The 26,013-nt window shown below is 40.2% G+C and overlaps 1 protein-coding gene across 23 annotated transcripts in view; it reads right to left on the reverse strand.

Moving 5' to 3' along the window:
* Positions 1–2,991: 2,991 nt before the first annotated feature.
* Positions 2,992–26,013, reverse strand: part of LTBP1 (latent transforming growth factor beta binding protein 1) — a 298,040-nt gene continuing 275,018 nt past the window's right edge. For all 23 annotated transcript variants that reach the window (XM_072992302.2, XM_072992246.2, XM_072992234.2 and 20 more), the window contains 3 exons: positions 13,464–13,583; positions 4,619–4,768; positions 2,992–4,008 (listed from right to left, as the gene is read on the reverse strand). In XM_072992302.2, the coding sequence (XP_072848403.2) occupies positions 3,839–4,008; positions 4,619–4,768; positions 13,464–13,583 (440 nt within the window). In that variant the 3' untranslated portion in view covers positions 2,992–3,838. The remainder of the gene's footprint in view (positions 4,009–4,618; positions 4,769–13,463; positions 13,584–26,013) is intronic.

A 26,013-nucleotide genomic window follows, 5' to 3' on the forward strand; every position in this document is an offset into this window, starting at 1 on the left:
CAGTGAATTGCACTAGCTAATGAGGTACTAGCTGCATCCCTGGTCATATGACAGGTTGCCCAAGAGACACAGAAAAAGGGATGTGACTGACATTTAGCTAATTAGTAGCAATTTGCTGTGTGAAATATGTGGTTTCATGTATGCATGCATAAATCACCAGCAGGATTCTGGCCACTGATTTTTAGACTAGTTTAAAGTTGGTGGACAATAATAACTATAGGATCGACATCTCAGAATTCAGAGCAATTGCTCTATTTACTTCCAAATTCTTGTACATATGAATACAGTCCACCAGCTATGGAAGAGCCTTTGGATCAAATAATACATGATGCAGGGAATCTATGACTAGAATTCTGTTTGTTGATTAAACCACATTGTAGGTGTATCGCTAGAATTAGATTGTGGTTGTAGGGAAACAGAATGTAAGTTTAATATTCTCTACTAACATTCTTTCCCGCTAGCACTAAAGGACAAACATTAAAATACCTTATGTTTTGCCTCATTGAGCCAGTAAGGACTTGAGGGCAATTTGGATTAGGAAAATGGTTATATGCCCCTTATGCTCATGCGGCAGTTCCTATCCTTCCCTGTTGCTGCTTTGTTTTTCACAAAGAGGACTCTAACCCCTGTGTTTCTTTCCAATTACATAGCTCAATGACTTTGTGGATGGATGGATCTGTGTGACCTCCAGGTTGCAGTTATGTAAACTGGAGATTGCCCCATTGACAGCAAGAGGGCTTTCTGCTTGTGCCAAGGGTTCATGAATTCTCCCCTTGGCAAAAGCCACACAAAACAGACAAGCGCACATGAAACAGATTGTTTACGCATGCAGTAAGAAGCAACAGGGTACTGGCCAAGAAAGCAAGTCTGCCGTCTCCTCCATCAAGTCTAGTTTGTTCCTTTGAAGCATTTCCAACATTATCCTGCTGTGGTGACTGACATTCTTTTCAACTTTTCCTTCTGTTTGCTTCCAAATAATGCGTCTATCCTGAAGGGGCTTCTTGTTTTTAATAAAAGTAGACATGCACACATTTGAAGTGCATACATAAAATTGTTGCGCTGATACTTTGCTCTTCTTATGGGGAGAGAGGAATTTATCATATGCATATTGTTATGAGACTGGGACATGGGCAGGAGGGCTAATGTGCTTCATACTGTTTAACATGTATTTGGTTAAGCAAACTATATTGCCAAGACAATGGTTTTCCACAGCCTTTGTTAAATTTCATGCAGTACATTGCCAAGACAAATGCTTTCTCACACAGGATCATTCTGGAAATACTTTCCTCTTACCACCATTTTCTCATTTTCAGTTACCAATGTTATAACCTAAGTCTCTGTGTGAATGGACTCAAAAGACTGCAGCATTTAAGATTTAATTCAGAAAGAAAAATAAGATTCTTGAAAGTTTTAAGCTACAAGCATGTTGGTCCTAGAGTGGTCCTGACCCGACCAGATAGGCGGGATATAAAATGAATGAATGAATGAATGAATGAATGAATGAATAAGTAAATAAATAAAATAAATGTTACCTTGTAGTGACTGTCTTCTTATGACAACCTTCCTCTAGCTGATGTTCTCCAGGTGTGTTGGGCTACCACCCACATCATTCCCATCTAGCATGGGAACTGAAATAATGAAACTTCTCATCCAATACAACTAATGCTGAGTAAGTCAGGAAAAAGTTGCTGTTTTGGAGCATATAACTAGATTTAGCCTTAATAGTTACAAATAAAAACAATAAGCTTCCATTTAGGTTTTCTTTGGAAAATGGGAAATGCTGGGAATGAAATATGTGTAACAGGATCAGTTACGAATTCTTCTGGAAAAATCATTATGTGCTTAAATGCAACCAATGGGTTGAATCCAGCTTTAATCACATTTAGAGTAGACTTGCTGAAATCTAGGAAACTTAAGTTAGTCATGAGTAATATATGTTCAATTGATTCAGATGAGTTTACTTGAAGTACAACTAAATTTGGATTCAACCCCAGATAAGCAAAGGAAGACTTTCCATATTCCAGCTGAAGTATCCTGGGCTTCTCCTGCTTTTAAAATTACAATGTGTGCAAATAATTACTCTCCATTTAAAAAATGAAAACGCTATAAAAACCACACCGTCCACTATCTGCATGCTTCAGGGCACACATTTAGCAATGTTAAAATTACTGCTATCCTAAATGGAGTTAAAAACTCTTTCTTTAATTTTTTAAGAACTTAGGACTGCAATCCTAAGCATATTCATTGGGAAAGAAGTCCCATTTGCATGGCAGTTTTGTTTCTGTCAACTCAAAAGTAAGTTCCATTGTGTTCAATTGAACATCTCACAGGTAAATAGGGCTGTAGCCTGCTATAGTGAGGTTGTAAGAAATGTATTTTTTTATCCTTTTCACATTGTCCACGATAAATTCATAGATGCCCCTAGACAGACAGAATATTTAATATATATTTAAAAATCTCTCTCCTGAACATGTGCTCCTGTATTATTTCCATCCCCGACCTTGCTGCTTTTTAAAAACTGTTGTGTCTGTATAACACTGGGGTAGGATGCTGTATATCTGCTGAACTACTCCACGGATCTAAGACTCGTGGCCCAGTCTTGATAGGATGACACCCATTTTTGTTCATGGAGCCAGTAAGTCAGGAATGGTGTATACTATCCTAGCCTTTAGCATCTGGTTTCCCACTGACATTTGCCTACATCTCCTGACGCCCTACTCATGGTATAGATTTCATCTGATTTAATACTTAGCAGAATTGGATTGGCATCTGTTGATGAAGTCTACGGCATTCTAGAAAACAATGGGTTTGCTTTTTTGTAAGTTAACCAAATTTAGTTGTTAAAAATATTTTTACCTTTCTGTCTACAAAAACAGCAGGCAAATAATGGGAAAAGAGAGAAGGAAGAGTTCTCACAAATAATTTGATTACTTTAGCAATTAAAAAAGGGAAAATGGACTAGAATAAAGAAACTTCACATCTTCCACAAAGTTTTTTTTCTAAAAAAACCCTTTAGATTTTATTGAGTTTTAATATACAGCTTTAATATGTTAGGGTAACCATTACAAGACCTGTGTTCAATGTACACATTACAATACGAACAGGAGCGCAGATCTTTCATTACTGTGAACAAAAGATATTCAATGGTCGTCCTCTAGCAGCTTTGAAACTTGGCAAGGCTGGGTCTAAGGCATGTTAAGTGCAGTAACAGGCCACGTAGAATACAAAATGAATACAAAGGATTTCTCTTCATGAACTGTACATTATTTTAAAGAACAGTGCCTGCTCCACAGGGCAGACATTTAGCAATTTTTAAAGTCACTGGCCAATGTTCCAGACAAAGACAAGCATTGTTTTGTATACCGCCATGTTTAGAATATATCTAAATATCTGGATCAAAGTGAAAAAGCTTCCAAAGAAACAAGAGGCAAAGAACTGCTAAATAAAAAGGTACTACAAAATATTTCCACAACTAATTAAATGCCAAATAAACCAAGCAATAGTAGGGAAAAGAAAAAACAAACCACCCTTCTGCTCAAAATAACAGCACATTTTGCTAATTCCCATTGATTTCATTTATGAACACACTATATACTTAATAACTTCTTCCATATAGGCAAATGTGTCCATTTGGTCTGTTGCTGTAAGTGAAGATGATATATATTAAACCATCACCATTCACTTTAAGAAGATATGTTTAATTGCTTGTTTTCCATATACAACCAACCTCTGGATTAGGAACATCCTCAGCTCAAGTTAAATACACTTCCTCTCTCTTCTTTTCTTTTTACAGTGCAGAGTATATAGGCTTAAAGTTACAAGGCAGTTGCAGCTTCTCTTACTCCAATTCACTGTCTGTGTCTGCATTTAGGGGTGTGCAGTAATTGGGCTTGTCTGAAGGGCTGTAGCCAGGGAGGCACAAACACTTGTATGACCCTTCCGTGTTAATACACTTGGCATTCTTGCAGAGAGACATCCTATTGTTCAGTTCATTACATTCATTCACATCTGGAAAGAAAAAAGCAAACAAAATCAGAACTCTTGCTGTCTTCAATGCTGTTAAATGGGGAGGGAGGAGAGACAAAATGTGGCCCTCAAAGCTGTTTTGCAAATCCCATCTCCCATGAAATCCACTCTCAAGCCAGGGAACGATAACAAACAGTGTTTTAAGCATGGGTGTCACCGCCCTCCCGCATCTTCCTCTGGTCCCCAAGAACTGACACTACAAACGGATGCCAAATGACTTGTACTTTTTATTTGACCTTGCCCACCAATACTGGGCATTTCTGGGCTTTATGTGGGCTGCAGGGTATTCGGGAGGCACAAATTTGGCCTTTAGCTCAGTCAACACCTATTGTTAAAAAACAAGAGAAAAAAAAATCTCTTATGATTTCCTCACTAACCCCTGTCACTATGCAAATAACAAGAATATCCTGTATCAATTATTTGGGGATTGCATCACAATGAAGTTCTTGCCCAGCTCCCATTCCTTCTAGTTAGGTGTATGCAGGATGACTGCTCAGGGGAGCTTGTGGTTCAAACCCTCCCTCCCATCAGAACACATCTTCTACATTTATCAGGCTAGACCTGGATATGACATACTGGAACCTATGCTTACCAACACATGTCATCTTGGCCATGTCCAAATGGTAGCCATCAAAACAGTCACAGGTATATCCTTCTTGCACCCTTACGCAGCGTCCATTTTCACATCCATTCAGAATGCCACATTCTTCTGCTTGCAACTCCTCAAAGCTGTTTAGGAATCCTGGGGGTGGGGCAGGTGGGGGATACATTGAAACAATTGAATTTATGTACATATGTAATGTATGTATGTACGTACGTATGTATTTAGGAACATGGCCAAACAGCTGGAAAACCTACAACAACCATCAGATCCTAGTCGTGAAAGCCTTCGAGAATACATGTTTGTTTATTTAAAAACTTTCATTATCTTACAGCCGCACTAATAACCTGCTGTGATTACTATGAGCTGTACAACCTGATTTTTGCAGCAGCACTAAATCACAAGCTCTGATGTTGTCTTTTTGATATGTTGACAGACTGTAATATTTAAAGTGCTAGAATGTTAAGAAATTATCTTGAAGAATTCTGAATATGCCAGGCTACAATTCAACTTAAAAGCAACTGATCCCTTTAAGGCATACCACATTTCCTTTACATAATATAGTTCCAACTATAGTGGTGCCTTGCTAGACGATGATAATCCGTCCCACTGAAATCACTGTTTAGCGAAATTTCCCCATTGGAATGCATTGAAACCTGTTTAATACGTTCCAATGGGGAAGAATCATTGTTGTCTAGCGAAGATCGGCCATAGGAAAGCCGCTTTGCGAACCGCCAATCATCTGTTTAAATCACTGTCTTGTGAAGCTTAGGTCCCGAAAACACCTGTTTGCGAGCACGGAGGGAGCTGTCAAAATCATCGTCTAGTGAAAATTGGTTTGCGAAGAAGGGACCAAACATTGTCCATCGAAATTCCCCCATAGGAATCACTGTTTTGCGAATCGCTATAACGATTACAAAAAGCCAATGTCTAGCGAAAAAACTGTCATGCGGGGTAACTGTCTAGCGAGGCACCACTGTATACTATACTATCTAATTTATGTAAGAGTAAGTGGGGTTTAATGGTTAGGGCATTAGACTGGGATCTGTTAGACTGGGTTCCCATTACCCCAACACATTATACAATTTGGTGACCTTGGCCAGTGGCTATCTTTCAGCTTAACCATCCTCAGAAATTGGTTTGGGGATAAAATGGAGTGGGGTTAAGGGGACAGGAATGTATGCTACCTTGATATCATTGGTGGAAAGGTAGGATATACTGTAAATATTGAATACCAACAGGTATTATTTTGAGTCACAATAACTGAGCAGAGCTGCAGATGGCAGTCAAGCACAGCCAACGAACATTTGACCAGTTCAATGAACAATAGTACATTACTGGACTGAGCAAATATTAAGGGAATACAGTACTGTGATCGTATTTTGCTACCCAGAGACAGACTGTTTACATGAGTGCATTCTTTCCCTGTGGTTATACAAATGATTTCTGAGCATCTGAAGACACCAGTGTATTAAGTTCTGGGGTATGGGCAGTCCTCAGTAACAGCTTTGTATTGCACATAAATCCATTCTACAACTGATGAGTGTAGTACATACAAAGGCGTTTCCATCCTACAGTATCTGTAGGATTAATAATGTATGATAGAGAGTACTAATTCTTCAACATATGCTTGAGTACCATCATGTTTCTTTCTGATGTAATGAACAGCATCAAGCTATAGTACAGAGATACATTTTTCGCCATCAACTGTATTAATTTAATGCTGTAACTATCTGTGCTGGTATAATATATAGAAAATAATCTGATTTTCAATTCAATTGTAAATGTCAAAAAGCTTGTGCTGAAAACTTTATGTGCTCTTAAATATCCCTTCTAAAATGAGAAGCATCCAAATTTATACAAAGCACGCTGAAATGTTTAATGTATTATTTATTTATCTAAAATATTTTATCCCACCTTTCTCCTTAAAAAGAACCCAAGGCAGCTTACATGATTAAAAAGGCAATATTTAAAAAGCTAAAAACAGTAGGTATACAAATATTAAAAAAGAATTAAACAAGTATTACAGTAATAAAATCAATACCAAACACATTTAAAACAACGGAGCACAACAATCCACTTAAAATCCCCTCTCAGACCACCAGTTATTAACACTTCACAGAGTAGGGCTGGGCAACTATTATCTAAGGAGTCTGGCAATCTGCTTGAAGAAAGCAAGGTCAGTTTTGAAAGCAACACATGAAGGAAAGGGGGTGGGCTGAGGAAACCAGTTCTTTTTGGCCTGAAACACGGAAGAGTATCAAATAAGCTGCATGCCTTCATGCATGTGATTACTTTCATACTAAGCAGAGCTTTGAAATGTGACTTCTGTAAACTACAATTTCTAGCCTGTCCCAGCCAGTGACCATACTAGTTGGGGGATTCTGGAAGTTGTAGTCTAAGAAATAACTTCCCCATGCTCTGACAGTAAGCAATATGTATGTCTATAAAAATAGAAATATGGATTTTTAAGACTCATGTTCAGCTAAGCTCTGGAAAAAAAGGCCAGAGAACACTAAATTCTACTGGAAAACTGTAATGAGAAAAGCTTGCACTCTACCTGGAACTGGGAAAATGAGTTTTATAGGGCAGTGATGGAATGTATGCACTGCCACAAGGATACCAGACACTCCAGCAAAGGCATGTTTTCGCAAAAAAAGAGGTCAGAGGAAGTAAAATGGAATTTGTGACCTTTCTTCCTAAGGGTCTGGTGTTTTAACCACAACTCCTGTCAGTCCATTCAGGTAACAGTCAACCCTAGGCAGCACAGTCAATCGTGAATGGTGCTAGAAGTTACAATCCAACACCATCTGGATGACTGGTGCAACTGGAAAAACTACACTTTACCCCCAAATTAGAAACATTCCTAACAACTGCTCCTGTTTTTTTCCTTATGTGATGGCTTTCAGAGCTGGCTTATTGATTCACATTCATTATCTCATTTTCTTTTGTCCCGCAAGCTCCTTTCTCTCAAATGTTCACTCACAAACCTAAACTGTGGTTAAGAGTTCAGTAGAAACACAGGCAGAATCATGAAACTCTTACCATGGTAAAGAGGCAGGCAGAAATGAGCAGGCATGGGGCAACCAAAGCCTGAGGCAGTGCAGGCCCCAATCTGCCCTACTGGACCAACCTCTTCTGATATGGAGAATCACCATCGCCCTCCCTGCCTTATATATAACTAGCCATAGGTAAAAAGGTAAAGGTTCCCCTTGACATTTTTAGTCCAGTCGTGTCTGACTCTAGGGGGTGCTGCTCATCCCGTTTTCAAGCCGTAGAGCCAGTGCTTGTCCAAAGACAGTTTCCATTGCCACGTGGCCAGCGTGACTAGGGAACAGCGTTTTACCTTCCCACCGAGGTGGTACCTATTTATCTACTTGCATTTGCATGCTTTCGAACTGCTAGGTTGTCGAGGAGCTGGGACAAAGCGACAGGAGCTCACTCCGTCGCGTGGGTTGGATCTTACGACTGCTGGTTTTCTGACTTTGCAGCACAGAGGCTTCTGCGGTTTAGCCCACAGCGCCACCACGTCCCTCTAGAACTAGCCATGGGTTTATCTATACCAGAACTATGGACTCCAGTTGGGACCTGTTTTCCTGGGTTTCAGACAAGAGTCTTTCCCCAACCCACCACTGTTACCCAAGACACTTTGATATATAGCTGTCAGCAACAGAACCTGGAATTGTGTGAATTCAAAACATTTACTCATTCATCAAGTTGTATGGCCCTCCAAAAAGGAAGGCAAAATTGGAAGGAAAGCATACAGCTAGACTGTCTTGGGATACCCAGCAGGTAATATACACTTTCTCTGGAACAGATTTTCTGCCCGTGATTACACCATCATTTCTTACCATGGTTTACAGCATGTTTCGCAAACTTTTAGCAATGTTAGCATTTAGCTGTACTTCAGCCCAGAAAGCTGCTCTGTTTAATTAAAATCATATGACACTGAAATACTTGGCCCTTATACAAAGTAGTATAAGTCAACTGAGTTTGTCCAGCATTCAGCAGAGATGAAATCACTAGGGTTGGCTTTTGCTGAAGGGACTGACATATATGAAGTATTTTACTACTCGCTTGTCTTGCTTAAAGTTATTCATTTTTATTTCTTTTTCTGTAATATGACATGCTAACCAAATGTAAAAGGAAAAAGACCTAACAAAACAGGGAGGTGATAAGTGAAACACAGTTGGAATCACAGCTTATTTCAGACATGGGACTGAAGGTTTGTAGGGTACAAACACTATTTCTTCAAAATGATTTCCTTGACACTGTACAATACATGCTGACATTTCCCTTCTTAATGAATTTGGCAGAGGTAACAAAAGGGAGAGGAAATAAGAATGATGCAAAATACTTGCCACTGCTATGATAATAATCATGTGCCATCAAATCAATTCTGACTTATGGCAACTCTTTCCAGAGTTTTCTGGGTATCAAGAAATCAGAGGTGGATTACCACTACCTTCTTCTGGGAGCACTCTGGGACTGTATTGCGTGCCCAAGGTTTTACAGGCTGGCTACCACTATCTCCTATAAAATACAGTGGTGCCCCGCATAGCAACAATAATTTAGTCACTATACGGTTTTAGAAAGCCCATAGGAATGCATTGAAACCCCTTCAATGTGTTCCTATGGGCTTAAAACTCACCTTTAAGCAAAAATCCTCCATACAGCGGCCATTTTCGCTGCCCGGTAAGCAAGGAATCCGGGCGAAAACACAGTGGGTGGCCATTTTTTACCGATTAGCTGTTGGAAAATCATCGCTATGCGATGATCGGTATGCGAAACAGGGTACTGATCATCGCAAAGCGATTTTTCCTCTTTAAAACATCGCAATGCGATTGCAAAAGCGATCGCAAAAAATTCATCGCTATGCGGATTCGTCATTCAACGGGGTGCCCGTTAAGCGAGGCACCACTGTATTTGGATGCAATCTCATCTGTCAATTATTTCTCTGTTCTTCTTGCATTGAGCCATGTAGGGAAGAAACTACACAACGTGACTAAAGGCCTGTGGAGTTCAGACGCTTCAGAGCACTAAATGTCGAACAAGCCATGCACAGATAAGCAACAAAGGCCCTCAAAGCTCAGATAACAAACAGGGTGTTTTCATGCTCAGAAACGTGGGAGGGTAGGGAAGCAGTCAATATTCTTTCTCCTACTCACGCCAGTGCCTTCCCTAAACAGGCTCAGTATTATATATATATTAGGGGAAGGGTCTCAGAAAGTCCTGACCGGGTAGAAAAACTGACTTTTCTAAGTAGGTTGCAGTGGGGCAAACATGCCCCTAGCCTTCCCCCATTCATTTCGTAAGATTCAACTTACTTTATATATAGCCATGTATTAGTCCATAACTTACTATCTGAAAGGCCAGGTGAAAATGCCATAACAGTTACTATTAAAGTTCTAAGTCTTCAAAGCAGTCTGTTACTGTCATATTTAGAGTTGTATAAGTGTAAAAATAATATTACTTCCCATTTCTTAAAAGTAGTTACATTTTATTTTAAAATGTACACATCAAATGCCACCAGCCATTGGGTTGTGGTAAAAAATACATACTCCTTCTGTTTGCCTTGTTACTGCCTAAGTACACAAAGCAGTAGTATGAGGCACAGCTCTTGAATCATTGATATGACAGCATCCTGTCTTCAGCAAGGACCAGTCAGATGTCTCATGAAAGTTAGGGGAGTTCTTTCTTTGAAAAAAGAGCTGCTTGCAATCCAGCGGGACCTATTCTATGTGCATTTATCTAAACCAAGACGATCTCATCAGAGTTGAGGGCCATTTTTTAGATCTGCCAGCAACTCAAGGACCACTCAAGTAGCTGGGCTAAAGGGGAGAGGCATGACCAAAAAGGCCAGTTTGCATTCATTCATTTAAAATACAGTTATTATGTACTGTAAACTGAAACAGTGGCTAGCATTCTATTAGTGTTTCCATAAGATTCACGTAATTTGCCAGGGCTAACTGCGGCTAATTAATAAAGTGCTAGGGTATATCTCAGTCATGTAGCTGGGCTACATCCAACTGCACATAAGTGACTTGGCATATTGTCAATTAGTTGTAGCAAGTTTTTCAGACTTCAAAGTCTTCCAAAGCAAACACCAAGAGGATTCCAGCAAGTGGGTTTCTGTCAGCTGAAAAAGCACACACATGCCTTTTAGTGGCCATATTTCCTTTATTTTTAAAAATATTGCTTAGATGAGGGAGCGTGAGTGAGCCATGTGTATTGTGGGCTCTTCAAACCATAGTACAATTTTCCCCATGCCCCTGGAGGGCACAAGAAAACATTTTAAGGAATTTTTTTAAGCTGGTGGGTGCAGGCACCAGAGTTGGAGAGCTGCCAAAAAGAAAAGAGAAGAAAAAAGAAAAAGGTCCTAGAGACTGATCTAACCCTTAAATTTTCAAAAGATATCTCATGACCATTAGTTGTGCACTGAATGAAGAACTCCAAGCCTACAGACTACACTTTGAGAGAGAACCACTTTCTTGCACTTTTTTACATCATCCAGCATTGTACCAGGTGTAACAGTAAGGGTAGTGTTCCTTGGGCCAAGAACGTCAAGATAAACCCAGACTTTAAATCAACTCAGTGAGTCAACATGCTACACTAGGGCATTAAACTCGAAAGGCTAGAGAGCCAAACTTCTCATGTAGCCCATATTCAGGGAACACATAGGAAAAAAAAGTATCACCGAAAATTGTCAGTTTTCAGGTGGAGAGGCAAAACTTAGGGTCGACTTTTAAATGTATATCTCACTATTTGATGCTAGCATGTTCTCATTTTCCATATACTGCCTTCCAAGATCTTTCCATGAATGCCACTTCTGTTCCCAAATAAGGATAGCAGCTTTGGGGGTGCTGGCTGAAGCCTCAAGGGACTGTTATGTTTCCACACATTTCCAGGTGAGGACACAAATCTCAAAAAGGAGAAGAAAATCTGTTTGCATTGAGTGCTGTTTGCTTTAATGATTGGGCACAAGTCTCCTACTCTCTTGGAAAAGGTGCCAAGGATCTTTGGCTCAGCACAACGTTACCCATACATGTGTTGAACACACATTTATTTAGGATATTGTGTTGTCTAGGACACTGGTTCTTAACCTTGGGTTACTCAGGAGTTTTGGACTGCAACTCCCAGAAGCCTTCACCACCAGCTGTCCTGACTGGGGTTTCTGGGAGTTGCAGTTCAAAAGCATCCGAGTAACAAAGGTTAAGAACCACTGGTCTAGGAGACATGTATAGCACAGAATATGTGCATGTTTGCCTCACTTCCTTATGCACAAACACATATACCCTTACTATTTTGCTACCGTTATCCAATGCCCCACCCCCTGGTCTTGGTTTGGCTCTAAAATCTCAAGGGAAGGGAAGTTCCTGGTTTGGCAGTTGTAGCTACCCAGCTACCCGCTAAGTCCCCCATATGACTTCTATTTCTTTCCTTTTGTTACTGTTTGCCTCTCATTCCTAATAGTCATAAGCCACCACCCATTCTGTGCCTTATTTCACCAGATGAAAATGTAGCAAAACCAACACAACAGCCTTCTCATCTAGACCATGCCGCTGCACTTGCCTCTACTCTCTATACTCAGAAATGATTTCATTGCTAATTTCAAAGAAGAAATAGGCTGGTGTTTAGATCTGCAGTATCGGCCTCTGCAAAGTCAGCCCTTTGCTCTTTTAAGGTACCACCTCTGTAAGCTTGAATATAGTTCCTAATTTTTGTCGCGAGTGTGGTAGAGGGTATCATGAGCCACACTGGAGACCCTCTGAAAAGGCTTTGTAAGGTTTTTCTGTTGTTTTATAGCTCCTTACTAGACCAAATTACAGTGGTGCCTCGCTTAGCGGGCGCCCCGTGTAACAATGAAATCGCATAGCGATTAACTTCTTGCAATCGCTTTTGCGATCGCTTTGCGATGTTCCCAATGGGAAAAAATCACTTTGTGATGATCGGTACCTTGTTTTGCTTACCGATCATCACAAAGCGATGGTTTTTAACAGCTGATCGGCAGTTCCAAAATGGCCGCCGGGTAAAAAAAATGGCCGCCCGCTGTTTTCTGGGATGGATTCCTCGCTTACCGGGCAGCGAAAATGGCCGCCGTATGGAGGATTTTCGCTTAAAAGTGAGTCTGAAGCCCATAGGAACGCATTGAAGGGGCTTCAATGCATTCCTATGGGCTTTTTAATATCGCATAGCGACAAAATTGCTTTGCAGCAATTTTTGCTGCACGGATTATCGTCGCTATGCAAGGCACCACTGTATCTTAATGTATAAAATTTGAATTAAGACAAATACCTTGCTGACTCCTGGTTGATTTTTTTAAAATGTTTCCTTAAAGCACCCTGGCAATCGTAGTCCAATATATCTGAATAGTACTGTTGGGAATGCTCTTTTAGTGGATCTTATACTCCAGTCCATACTTAATGGCCTGTTAAACATTCATCTATGTAATGTTTTTAAGCTGTATTTGCTCATTCACCTTGGTGTTATCTGCCAAAAGTCCCATTGGAGAGGGGAAAAGAGGTATATTAATCCAATGAATATTAAATAATAATAAATTGGAGGAAGAAAACTGGCTATTCATTTGATTTTTCAGAAGTAAACTTGCTGTGTTATCTATATTTATAGCCATGCCTTTCAGAATTAATATAATATTCTGAAGTCCAACTGAGTTCATATACAACTTCTGGCTCCAGCATCAGGAAATCTGTCAAAACAAATATCCCAAGTGCAGCAAATATAAAACACCTTTGAAAATAAAGAGGTGGATAGTGTTGAATATATGGAAGAAACCCAACTTATTAATTTTCAATATTAAGGAATAAAGATTACTTACGGTCTTCCACAAAATATGGGTCAGTTTCAGGTGTGTACTGTTCCTGCTCAAAGTCAACCAATGCATCTTGTCCATATGGCCTCCGAGATCCAGGAATGTTGCATAGCTGGGCATAGTCCTCTGCAAGGGAATAATGCAAAAGCAAGATTTACCACAGAAAAAGTTCCATTGCAAGTTATCTCCATGTTTTTGTCTGTTACTGGCTTGTGATAGTTAATTAATAGAAGAAGACAAATACTGTTATATAGGACTTAATTATTCTAGAAGATTATGGTTGCTTTAATATAATACAACTTAGTCTCATTAATGTTCTACAGTTTTTGTTCCTTTGTTCATCAGTTTAAGGCTAGTTTTCACCTCTAGAACACTTGCTTAAATTCTGTTGCCATTATATTAAAACTTCTGTCCTCAACATATGTATAATAATACTAACCTACTTTGAAGTTGGTAAAGGTAAAGGTTCCCCTTGACAATTTTTGTCCAGTCGTGTTCGACTCTAGGGGTTGGTGCTCATCCCCGTTTCCAAGCCATAGAGCCAGCGTTTTGTCCAAAGACAATCTTCCGTGGTCACATGGCCAGTGCGACTTAGACACGTATTACCTTCCCCTATTGATCTACTTGCATTTGCATGCTTTCAAACCGCTAGATTGGCGGGAGCTGGGACAAGCGACAGGCGCTCACTCCGTCACATCGATTCGATCTTACGACTGCTGGTCTTCTGACCCTGCAGCACAGGCTTCTGCGGTTTAGCCCACAGCGCCACCACGTCCCACCACTTTGAAGTTGACTACTAAGCAAATGTATATATAATATTTTTTCAACAGTCAAATATGCTAGATAAATACTAAAAGCAGCACCACAAGAGCAGATGTGCCTTTTTGTATTGGAGGAGGGCCTTTGGTGCCTCACCCATATCCAGAGCAATGGTAAGAGAAACAGAGGGCTGGAGTAAATCCTGTGCTTGCATGGCCCCCTCCCTCCACTTACCATTCTGCTTATTTTTAATTTATTTGCTAGGCTTCTGTAAACCATAGATAGCCAAAGTGCCACTCTATGTGGCTCACAGGTTAGCTTTTAGGCCCTTCGGCCTCATCAGATTTCCCCAACCTCTCCAGGCGCCTGAGAGTGCACGTGCATGTGCCCGAGAGAGTAGACGTTGTCTAGAGGGGCAGGGTAAAAATCGAATAAATGAATGAATGAATAAATAAAAAGAAATGGGCTGCCTCAGTCAAAAAAGGTGAACGGTCACTTCCCGGAGTTTCCCGGGGTCCCCCCACAGTGATTAACATTAGAAAGGCCCCACAGAAATTCACTTCCAGCTTTCAAAACTGGAAGTGAATTTCTGGTCACTCCCACTTTTGTTTTTAACTTTTGGTGATCTGTGGAGGGCCTGGAGAAAACTGGCCTGTAGACCCATCAAATTTGCCCATCCCATGGTAAAATGCTTACACCATGTCTGAATCAAGACTTCTGGTTTCCAGGGTGTATACAGAGCACAACGTACTAGCTCAAATGTGTCAGTAAACAACAATTTGCCACAAGTAAGGAAGAAATTAAATAAGCAGCACCTAAGAGGGGAAAGCAAGCACGAAGTGGGTGTCAAAGCACAGAATATACTTTATTTGTGTAACATCAAATCTTGGGCTGGTATAATATATGATCCCACCAGTATAACAGAAGCATGATCTAATGCTGTGAAAACAAAAAGTTCTTGTACCATTAAAAATTCTGCATCATGTTCAATGAGCCAAACTCTATATCAATAAACTAAACAGCTTTTGTACTGAATACTTTGAGAGAACTGAATGTATAAAAATAATGTAAGGCATGTAGGAAGAGCCAGTGTAAAGGGAAAGCTGGAAGAAAAATATCTGAATGGAAGCCAAGTACAAATGGATTTCGTAATTTTGGTTCAAAAGAAGACAACTACATGGGTACTTTCCTATGATGAATAGATGTTCTTTTAAATGTGCATGATTTTCAGTAAAACCTTTTCCCCCTTCCACATAGTTTTCTATTTGCACAACTGGTCTGTATGTTTCTCTAGGCTGGACAATTAGAATGATTGATTTTGCTGTTGTTGCTGTTTTCTTACAGACGAAAAGAACACGACGTAAGCAATGGGCAACTCTGATAAAATTAGTGGAACACAAATATTTCAGCAACTTCCATTGCATTTGAGTTCTCTCTCTCCCATGTTCTAACAGACCCTGTTCTATTCTTGCCTGAACATCTGACCAGCATGTCTTTGGCTAAATCACAAAAAACAAACAAACAAACAAAACACACACACACTTAAATGGGCCTCTAGTAGTTCTTATACCTGAAATCTGAACATAAAAATTGTATTGTTAAAATGTGTATTTCAGTTTTGGCTCTCACAAAACAGCCATAAAATACACACACTAATCAAAAAGAAGATACTAAGCAGTACTTATAAAAATTTGCTTTGGCTCAATCTTACACACACACACCACTTATTTTTGCTTGCCATTTAATGATTAGTTCACAAATGTAAATTCAAGCCCCCATGGAAGGGTTACCACATTTTCCAGTACTCAGACTGGAACACTTATACAGTACTATGGGAACAGCAGATGTCCCTTAGCTCAGAGGTCGTCAACACCTGGTCCATGGCCCGGTGCTGGTCTGTGGCCTGAGCTGGACCAGGTTAAGGAGATAGACCTCCCGCCCCCCTGCACGCACTCCCCTCCCAAGAGCTGCTTTGTGCATGCACGTGTGTGCCAGCGCCGGCATGAGTGCTCCCCCACCCCTTCACACATGCGCCCATGCGAAGAGGTGGGCATGCACGTGCGTGCGCTCTTGTGCAAAGGGGTGGGGGAGCACTCACACGGCACTGTCATACATTCATGTGCTTCCCCATCGCTTTGCGCAGGTGCCTGAGACTGCGCGTGCATGTGCCCAAGAGAGTGTGCACACCGGGTGTGTGTGCCCCACCTTCCTCAGAGGGTCAGCTGGTCCGCAGTCCCAAAAAGTTTGGTCCACTGCCTTAGCTGAAAACTTTTATGTCAGGTATGTAGAATATCTAGCTCTTCCAAGTGTTGTCGGACTGACATTCTCATCAGCCCTAGCCAACGTAATGAATTGTGAGTGCAGCTGAAAGACAAAGGACAACAATCTCTGAAGGGCCACACTTTTCTGATCCATACTTTATGCTTTTATTTTTGTGGTATGGAACAAGGTTGCACAAACATCATGAGCACCAAGTGGCCAACGGTCAATAACAAGCATTTCCATGGGCAATAACAACAGTCAATAACAAGCATTACTCTCTATTTACACTGGAGAGTAACTGATCAGGGAGTCTTGGAAAGCATGAGCTAATGGAAGGTTCTCAGGGACAGTAAAAATATTCAAGTTTTGCTTTAGGTTACTTTCCTCCCAAACCAGATTAAACTGTTTACACTGGATCCAGTGTGAGGGAAATGGCAACTATACTTCTTGCAGCCCAATTCTAAATATGTGCTAAAGCAGGCATTCTCACATAGAGCCACAGATTTTCAGGCCAAAAGCCTTCCCTAACCTAGTTTACAGGAAAACAGAGGTGTAGTCAGAGGACCAAACCCAGCGCTGCACACTGTTCTGCTTGTACAATGGGAATTTGGTTTTCTTTCCTCCCCTAGGCACACCTTCTTGAGGATCCTTTTGAGTACCTGGAAAAATACAAGGGGATTGAGTTTCCCCCTCCTTCTCCCACTGATGAATTAATTAAATAATGCCCAATGGGTTTCTGGGGAAGTCTTATCTCACTTTTCACCTTGCTTTAGAATCCAGATACAAGGAGGAGAAACTGGCAAAGGCCTTCTCCAGTCACATCTTCTAATACTTATAGCTCATGCACTTGAGTGCTTCCACTGAAAGGAACCCAAAAGAGCCCGTAGACCTCACTACTTGGGATTTGGCCTCTTCTACTTTCCCAGCAGCAACACACGTCTGACTTATGTAAAAAAAAAAAAAAAAGGAGGGACTACAGCTGTTACTTCATTACTACCTCTGGTCACAAAGTACATGGTGAAGGGACAGCTGCCACTGAAAAGGGGTTTGGTAGGAATATCAGTATGTATAACCCTGGACTATATGACACAATCATCTGATGATATAAAGCACTTTCCTGTGTGAGAAGTTCTTCATGACTAAATTACCTATGCATACAGAAAATTAATAGAAAATATTTGATTGGCAATAAAAGCAATTTTCCAGATTTTTTAAATTTATTTCAGAAGCCTTGGGTTGACTGGTACTGATGGACACTATAGATAAGTACATAAGAAGAGCCCTGCTGGATCAGGCCAAGGGCCCATCTAGTCCAGCTTCCAGTATCTCACAGAGGCCCCACTAGATGCCTCTGGGAGCACATGAGACAATTAGATACCTGTCTCATGATACCCCTCCCCTGCATCTGGCATTTTGAGGTAACTTCCTTTTGAACCTGGAGAATATACATCCTCATCATGGATTGTAACCTTTTCTCCAGAAATCTGTCCAATCCCCTTTTAAAGGCATCTAGGCCAGATGCCATCACCACATCCTATGGTAAGGAATTCCACAGGCTAACAGCTCACTGGGTAAATAAATATTTTCTTTTGTCTGTTCTCATTCTCCCAACACTCAATTGGAGTGGATGTCCCCTGGTTCTGGTATTGCATGAGAGGGAAAAAAGCTTCCTTCAATACACTTTATCCATCCCCTGCATAATTGTATAGGTCTCAATCATGTCCCCCCTCAGGCAACCTTTCTCTAGACTAAAGAGCCCCAAACGCTGTAGCCTTTCCTCATGAGGGAGGTGCCCCAGCCTGGTAATCATTTTAGTCTCTCTCTTCTGCACCTTTTCCAGTTCCACTGTCTTTTTTGTGGTGTGGTGACCAGAACTGTATGCAATACAAAACTCTCTCTCACACACAGGTTCAGTTGCACAAGTGAATGCAGCAAACAGATAAATCACAAAAGAATGCACGTCTTGAGAGAGCCGCAGTGCTTTGCTGTCAGTATTAGTTTGAAATAAATTAATATAGGCTGCCAGGAAACCTTAGCTTTTGGGCTTTTAACACAGTTGTCAGTGAGATTTGTAGATGTAAAGATATATCACTGCGCTTGGCCTTGTAAGAAAATTAAATACATCACTGCCATTAATAGTAATAGCTTGTGTCATATAAAGAATGGAATGATTAATAGAAACCACAAGCTTGTTGCACAAACATGCCTTCACTCTGCAAACATTTCCGTGTGATCAACTTTAATTGTTTACTCTTTCAGATGACCTTCCACAACTTTCAAGATTGCTTTTCTCTCTGTCTGTGTGTGAAACAGATCTGTAGTCTTATTAATATCTTGTGGAAGAACCTTCCAATCTTTTTCAAAGGGGGAACTTCTATAGCAGGGATATTTCATTCTCCTAGCATGCAAATTGCTGATTTGGAAAAAACAGTGGCATGCCCACAGCCATGAAGCATGAAAATACTCCTACTTGGCTTTGTTCTAGTTACCCCTTGTGGTTTCATTAGCAGTGTGAAGTTTGACAGGTTCATGATCCTAGGCATGCTTACTTGGAAATATACACAAGTAAATGTGTTTAGGAGCAGGACAATTACATTTTGCAATGTATTAGAGTCTGTAATGCCTTTTAATCTGCTATATCACTTACAGTGTATTTTAAACTACAACCATATTTATTACCCAGCAGGTTTAGTAACACCTTGCCGGTGAAGCAAGTGAACCCTGTCAGAGTGATGAATGGCTTCAGGCATGTATGATTCTCATTCCCAAGTACCCTCTGCTTTTGTTTTGCTTGGCAACAATTGAATCCAGGAATAATAGAATCTGGTGTCAACAGTGCCCACCCATTCATTTTAATTTTAAACAGTGAATAATTGTTCTAACCATCATTTAATGCATGTTTCAAATACATTGTAATTTAATTATTTATGCATTTTTCCAAATGACTATAGCACAATTGAGCATTTTCAAAATGTATGAAGAAAAGAGAATATTTAGCTTGTGGTTTTTTTCCCAGTGATGGGAAGCAAAAGATAAGTGTGCATGTTCATTAATAGTGCTGTAAAGTATAATTTGAATAAATTTGTTTCAAAAAATCAGTTAATGCAAATTTCATTCTTTCCTTTTTGTGCCAGGAGATACATGTTGTAATTGTAGATATGGGGGGGGGCTCTTTCTTTTTTCAGTTACTGGCTAGTATCCTTGGTTAGTTACACCAGCAGAAAAGTAATGGTGTAAATCAAGGCAGGACATTATCAGTAGTTACTCATTGCTGCTTCTGTTGTTGCTTGGCCAAGGCACAGAACTGGCACATAACAAGAGCTACAAATAGCAACTTGTTCACTAATCACAATTTACCATTGCAATTTATGTCAGTGTGACTGACCAATAAGAGTAAATCTGTGTGACTGACCAATAAGATTCTGGTCACTGTGTTGTTATTTAAAAAAAAAGCAAGACACAGAATAACTACAAGTTCAAGTACAGTGAAAGAGACAGTAAGTGTGACAAAGAAAGTGCTGTGTCTGCTATCACTGTAAGGTGCAAGGGTTTTAACTATTTGACACAGCTTGCTATTTGTGGACAAAAGCCCTGGAATTCAGAGATAAAAATGGTTCCTTACAAAACCATAACTGGTAACTGCCTTAAGATTTATAGGCCCCTCCTCATAAGGGCAATGGAAGCTGCCTTCTACTGAGTCAGAATGTTGCTCCACGTAGCCCAGTATTATCAACTCTGACCAGCAGAAAGGATTGTTTCCTACCCCTGACAGATTATCCCTGGTGGTCTCTCATCCAAGCATCAGCCAGCTCCATCCCATTTAGCCTCTTCATTCAGGCAACATTGGGGTGTTCGAAGTAATACTATACAGTGGTGAAAATGTTCTCACTTCAAGGCTCAGTAGCTTTGGATAATGAGCTGGGTGACTTTCCAACATGATGGGAGCAGTGGAGTGGCTGGGCAGCAGGCAAGGGAACACGAGTTGCAGTTTAGCTCTGCTGTGTCTGAGGGAAATGGCCAATTGGCCCAAGTTCTTCCATTTAGAGGTCATCTAACCCCCAACCTGCTACAAGCCAGATGTTTTGGACTACATACATGAGTCTCAGCCAAAATGGCCAGTGATTAAGTATAGTCAGACCTGTAGTCCAAAACAGCTGTAGGACAGTGGCATAAGAAAAGCTGCCCTGCCCAGCTTTAGCATGGAGTTGATTGCTGTTTTGTCTCAGACTCAAATTCTCCACACCATCATCTTTGCCTTTCTCAGAATGAAGCAACACTACACCAGGACTTGGCATCTGCAGTTGTAAATGTGCCAGTCAGATTTAGTTCTTCCATATGGCTACATGAAAAACTTTCCACATGAAGAATCAACCCATGATCCATTTAAATTTAGCGAAGCAAACAGGAACACAAAAAACCCAGAATAGATAAAGCATATAGCTGATAGACATTCAGGGCCTGAACTGTAATTTACAAGTAGCCTTATAGGTAGTCAAAATGGCCAACAGACGTATATTGAGGTTCCACTTCTATGGCTCAGGTGTTTGCTTTAAGATAAAACCAAGGCTGAAAAGAATCATTATTATTAAAACAAGTTTGCTCCATGGTTCTGATATTCCACATTAAATATTCCAAAGAACATGTGGCTGTACTGCAATAGTGCAAGAGCCAAAGCTTCCTCTCACCCACCCTGAAGGCTCAAAAAAAACTTACTTTATTAACCAGAGCTTCCTAAGTGCCATCATCAGGAAAGAAAGAAAAGGGCCAAATCTGTCAACAGCATTTCCAAACACAACAGTTTAAGCACTGAAAGTAATGATGGAACCTTGAGAAATTCCAGTCAAGTATTCATGTGCCCAATTGCATTTATTTTCTCAAGCTGAGATTCTGGGACTTAACAATGTATTGCTTTAGCTATGCTCTTGGGGAACAGCACCATCCAGGAATCTGAACAAGAGGCACCAACTAGGAAAAGCAGGAGTATACTCTCCTTTCATAATTTGGTCAACATGGGATAAATCCAGTCCTATTTGGACAGAGCAACTTAAATCAAAGGGACTTATATTAGTTGTGAGAAACGAATTATATTCATTTATATGGAACTGCCCAAGGTAGGACTAAGCAGGATTTAGTCTATGTAATTATTCTTTTAGGTCCATCAATTCTATACACAATTATTCATATGGGATTATTTACTAGGTATGTATACCTAGAATACAGGGTCTTTTGTTTTACAAAGGTATGACTGTAGTATAGTTCTATAGCTTTTAAGAATATATTTCTTCTTAAGGGACCACTATTAGTCCCTAACCAAGTTCTGTATCACACACATTTCTCTTAAGATACACTGAGGATTTTCGTTTGGCTGCTGGTGGTGTTTACCCCTTAATCCTGAAGAATTGTTAAGTTCAAGCACATTTGTGTTTACCACACAGTCTGAACTTTCATAAACTGTAGCCAGCACTGGCAGTGGTCAGTTATTACAACTTGGAGCACAAAATGTCTGGAGACTTGATTGCCTAGTCCTGCTTTATACTTTAGACCAGGTTAGGCACTAGCCACTGGCATACTCTGTCCATTCCAAAATAGCAAATGATGATAGCCACTGTTTTATTTTTTTTACTATTGTGTCACATATGCATTTTAACTTATTTATAGTATTTTGTGCACGAAAACAAAATTTTGTTCTTACAGTATTTTGTGTGTAGCACACCTTTCTTTTAACTATTCTTCTTAGAACTACAGTATGTCCTAGTCAACATACTGGATAAAGCAAAAAGTGTGCTGCTTATATACCACCCCATAGCGCTTCAAGCACTCTCTGGGTGGTTTACAATTTAATTATGCAGGCTACACATTGCCCCCCCCAGCAAGCTGCGTACTCATTTTACCGACCTCGGAAGGATAGAAGGCTGAGTCAACCTTGAGCCGGCTACCTGGGATTTGAACCCCAGGTCGTGAGCACAGTTTTAGCTGCAGTACAGCGGTTTAACCACTGGCCATCTTTTTCAGAGTGTCAGGGAGGTGTGGACCATTACGGTCCTAAGCCCTGGACCATAAGAAGCTGCCCGCTTTTAGTTTGGAGGGATGTCTTAGCTGAGTCTGAAATAAATGGAAAGGTTTAGATCAGCTTCAAAAACAGGGGATTAAGTTTTTAACTAATTTTTGAAAGAGGGAGACAATGGTAGCTTGGTTCTGAAGTCAAACATTTTACTTTTATGGTCCTCGTGTATATTTCTGAGTACAAAAAAGTTCTAATTTAAAAACCAATTACATATCAGTGGATCAAAGCAACCTGTTCATTAGTAAAAGAAGATTTGTTTTTAAGAGCACAATACCTTCACCTAAATATTCTGTGGTCCCTATTTCTGTAACCATATGTTTAAAATATTCCCAGAAACAGAGAGACATAAATCAGGCCTAATCAATATATAAATAAAAAAAATTCTAATATGGAACTACTCCAGTTTTCCCAGACAGGACTTCAATCTACAAGCTTCTGGTTAAGGAGTGTGAAAGTTCCTTTCTGATCCAACAAAATCACTTTAAACGCTAAAGCTTGAATATAGCAAAATAGTCCTTTCATATTAAATTCAGCCTTGCTTTTCTCAGACAAAAAAAAATCTTTGAAATGGCAGATGGTTTTAAGGTGTGTGAGACTGGCCTTGATACCTCTGCTGGTGACAGCATGCTTTCCACCTCCCCGAGAATCAGGCTGAGATTTCTGACCCTCAGTTCATCTGTGGACTGGGTGTTGGTGGCGCAGACACAGAGGACACCTTTGAGACCACACGTGTAGCCATAATAGGCTGGGGATCTAAGGAGGTGGCAGAGTGTTAGGAGTAGTTCCTGGTACTGCCTGAGGAGGTAGGTGAGAGGAGACAAGGTGAGCCAAGACGGCTGGAGAACCAGTGAAGGGCACACCACCAGCAGAAGAAGCACCAGGGGCAAGTGGCCCTGCAGCAAGGACCTACCAGACAGCATACCCATCACCAGCCAACCAGCCCTCCTCTTCCTATTTTACCTCTCTGTGCACCTCATTACTGTGGTGAGTCCAACCAAGTCCACATAGACTTTGGCCATATCTCCAAGGAAGAATACTACACTTATGGTGCAGCTGATACTAGTGGTGACAATGGGGGAGCAGCCGGGGAAGGTGCCCAGGCTAAGCTACCCCAGAGACAGCTGAGTGCCTGCATCCAACATCCTTGTTGCAGCACTCTGTGTTTGTCCCACTTGCGAGGAGTTCTGGAACTGGTAGAGGAGGTGGAGTTCCGTTCCTCCCAGTAAAGAACTGTGGTGGACTTGTTCTGTTTGTTTAGACTGTTTGAGAGCGCAGTTAACACTATGGCCCCCCACAGAAAATCTTAAGTTTATTGTTGAGCCACGTTGGCTCTTTAAGAGTTTGTGTTGCTCCTATAAAAGAACTTATTCCTGCAAGTACTTGTCATGCCATAATGGCGAAGGGCTCACAAGATGTACACATTGGAATATAAAATTATCTACTCAGCCTTCTTATTATTGCATTCTGGATTACGTAAGGAAAACACCACAAGCTGACTACGTAACAACAACAACTGTTGGAATCGATTTGTGGTCCATGATTTGAGAACAGGATAATTTTTTCATTCTACGTATATTAAAAAACACTACATATTATTTATGTGAAATCTTAAGATATAATCCCCAGAAACTAATGCCACAGGATAAACAGGATGTGTATGAGTATAATTTGTGGGCATGGCATTTCCAGATTGCCTGGACTACAAATCCCATAATTCTCCATTCTGGGAGTGCCATCTGACAGATTAACACCTACACCCTCCCCAAATGTGGCTCACCAGGATAAAAGGCCTAGCTGAGAAGGCTTAATGACATAGCATAGGCCTTGCTCTGCCGTAGCTCCCTCTGCAGAAAGGAGGCTGTTTTAGGAGCTTGCAGAAAAGTATGCAGACTTGCAGCTTGTCAAAAACTAGACTCATTTGTGTTTGGACTGAAGAAAATTTTGGTCTATAACACGTCTCTCAAGGCTATTGTGATTTTGTCTAACTGGTAGCACCTTTTACCATGAAAAATACAGGCTACAATACCTTATGAAAAAAGTCATGGTATACAGCACAAGACAGGGGTGGAAAGCCAATGGTGACTTGCAGTAACATTTATTTTAATTTTAAACAGTATGACATGGTAATTGATGCTTGTTTCCTGTAACTAAATTTTGACAAGAGAAACTAAATTATCAATTAAAAATGTAAAACTTGTAAAAGACTCTGAAAATGTTCTTCCAAACAAAAAAAATATATATTCAATAAAGCCTTTTTATTAGGAAAACCTGTTCCTGGCAATCATCTAACCACTCTCCATATTTAATGAAGCAGCCACACACGCACCATAGTTTTGGTTTAGTTTTTCTCTTAATAGTATGCTATTGTTTCTTTCTTTCTGGGCCAGCTTGGCAAAATGCAGCTTAATATAAAGCATGGCTTGCTGGGCTTGGTGGAGGGAAGTGGTTGGCATGAAAATGTAACCAGAAAAGGAAAGGAGAAAAAAGATACAATTTATTTGGGTTATCAGAATAATATGCAGATGTCTGGGATTTTCCCAATTCTGGTCACCAAATAAGTCACAGGTTTAATTAAAGATTTTGCTGAATTTCATGCACAGCAGCATGACAAAGAGTGGAAGGGCAGAAACAGGAGAAGAACCGAATATACATATTGTAGGTCGCCAGATCTGCAGAAGCTCTTCATGAATTCTGCCATGGAGAAACTGTGACTGTCCCTATTATTATGTCAAATTCTTTATCTTTTCCCCTTTAACTCCCACATGTCTTCCAAACTCTTTCTTAAGGAATCAGAGAAGTTACTTTTCCATCAGAGAAAGTAGCCAACAAATAAGTATACATTTGCCAGATAGGCAACTAACAGACCATGGATACATTTGTTGGCAAAAGATGCTTTATCCTTTAAATTACTTAAGCTAAAAGCAAGATGTTATATTGAGAATGCCATGATATTTTTCAGATTTTACATGTAGAAGAACTGACGCAAATGTCCTGAAGCTGGGTATGATCCTTAAGGTTTAAGGAGACAGAGAATATTACTAAGAAGTACATTTTCTTACATAGGTCTGGCTTGATATTTAAGTAGCACTACCATCCTGTGCGTGCTTATTCAAAAGGAAGTCCCCAAAAGTTCCAAGTACAGCTTACTCACTAGTATACAGAGTGAAACTATTCTACAACACATCTTAATCTAAATGAAATCAATGGGACAAGTTAGTGACTATAATTTAGTCCCATTTCAATGAGACTAAAACACTCCAGTTCTCAACAATTTCAGATTGTTCTCTAAAAGAAGTTTCTCTATACAGTATTATTACTACATTACTTTCTGTAATCATGTAACACTTTTATCTTCATTTTGTCACTCTAGTATGTCCTGTATTATAGCACTTAAATTATCTGTTCTTCCCTTCCAACCGAACATTTCAACAGCAAGTACAATTTTATGTAAATTCATACTTTCATGGATTA

The sequence above is a fragment of the Pogona vitticeps genome, chromosome 1, assembly GCF_051106095.1.
Source record: "Pogona vitticeps strain Pit_001003342236 chromosome 1, PviZW2.1, whole genome shotgun sequence".
Taxonomy (NCBI): Eukaryota; Metazoa; Chordata; class Lepidosauria; order Squamata; family Agamidae; genus Pogona; species Pogona vitticeps.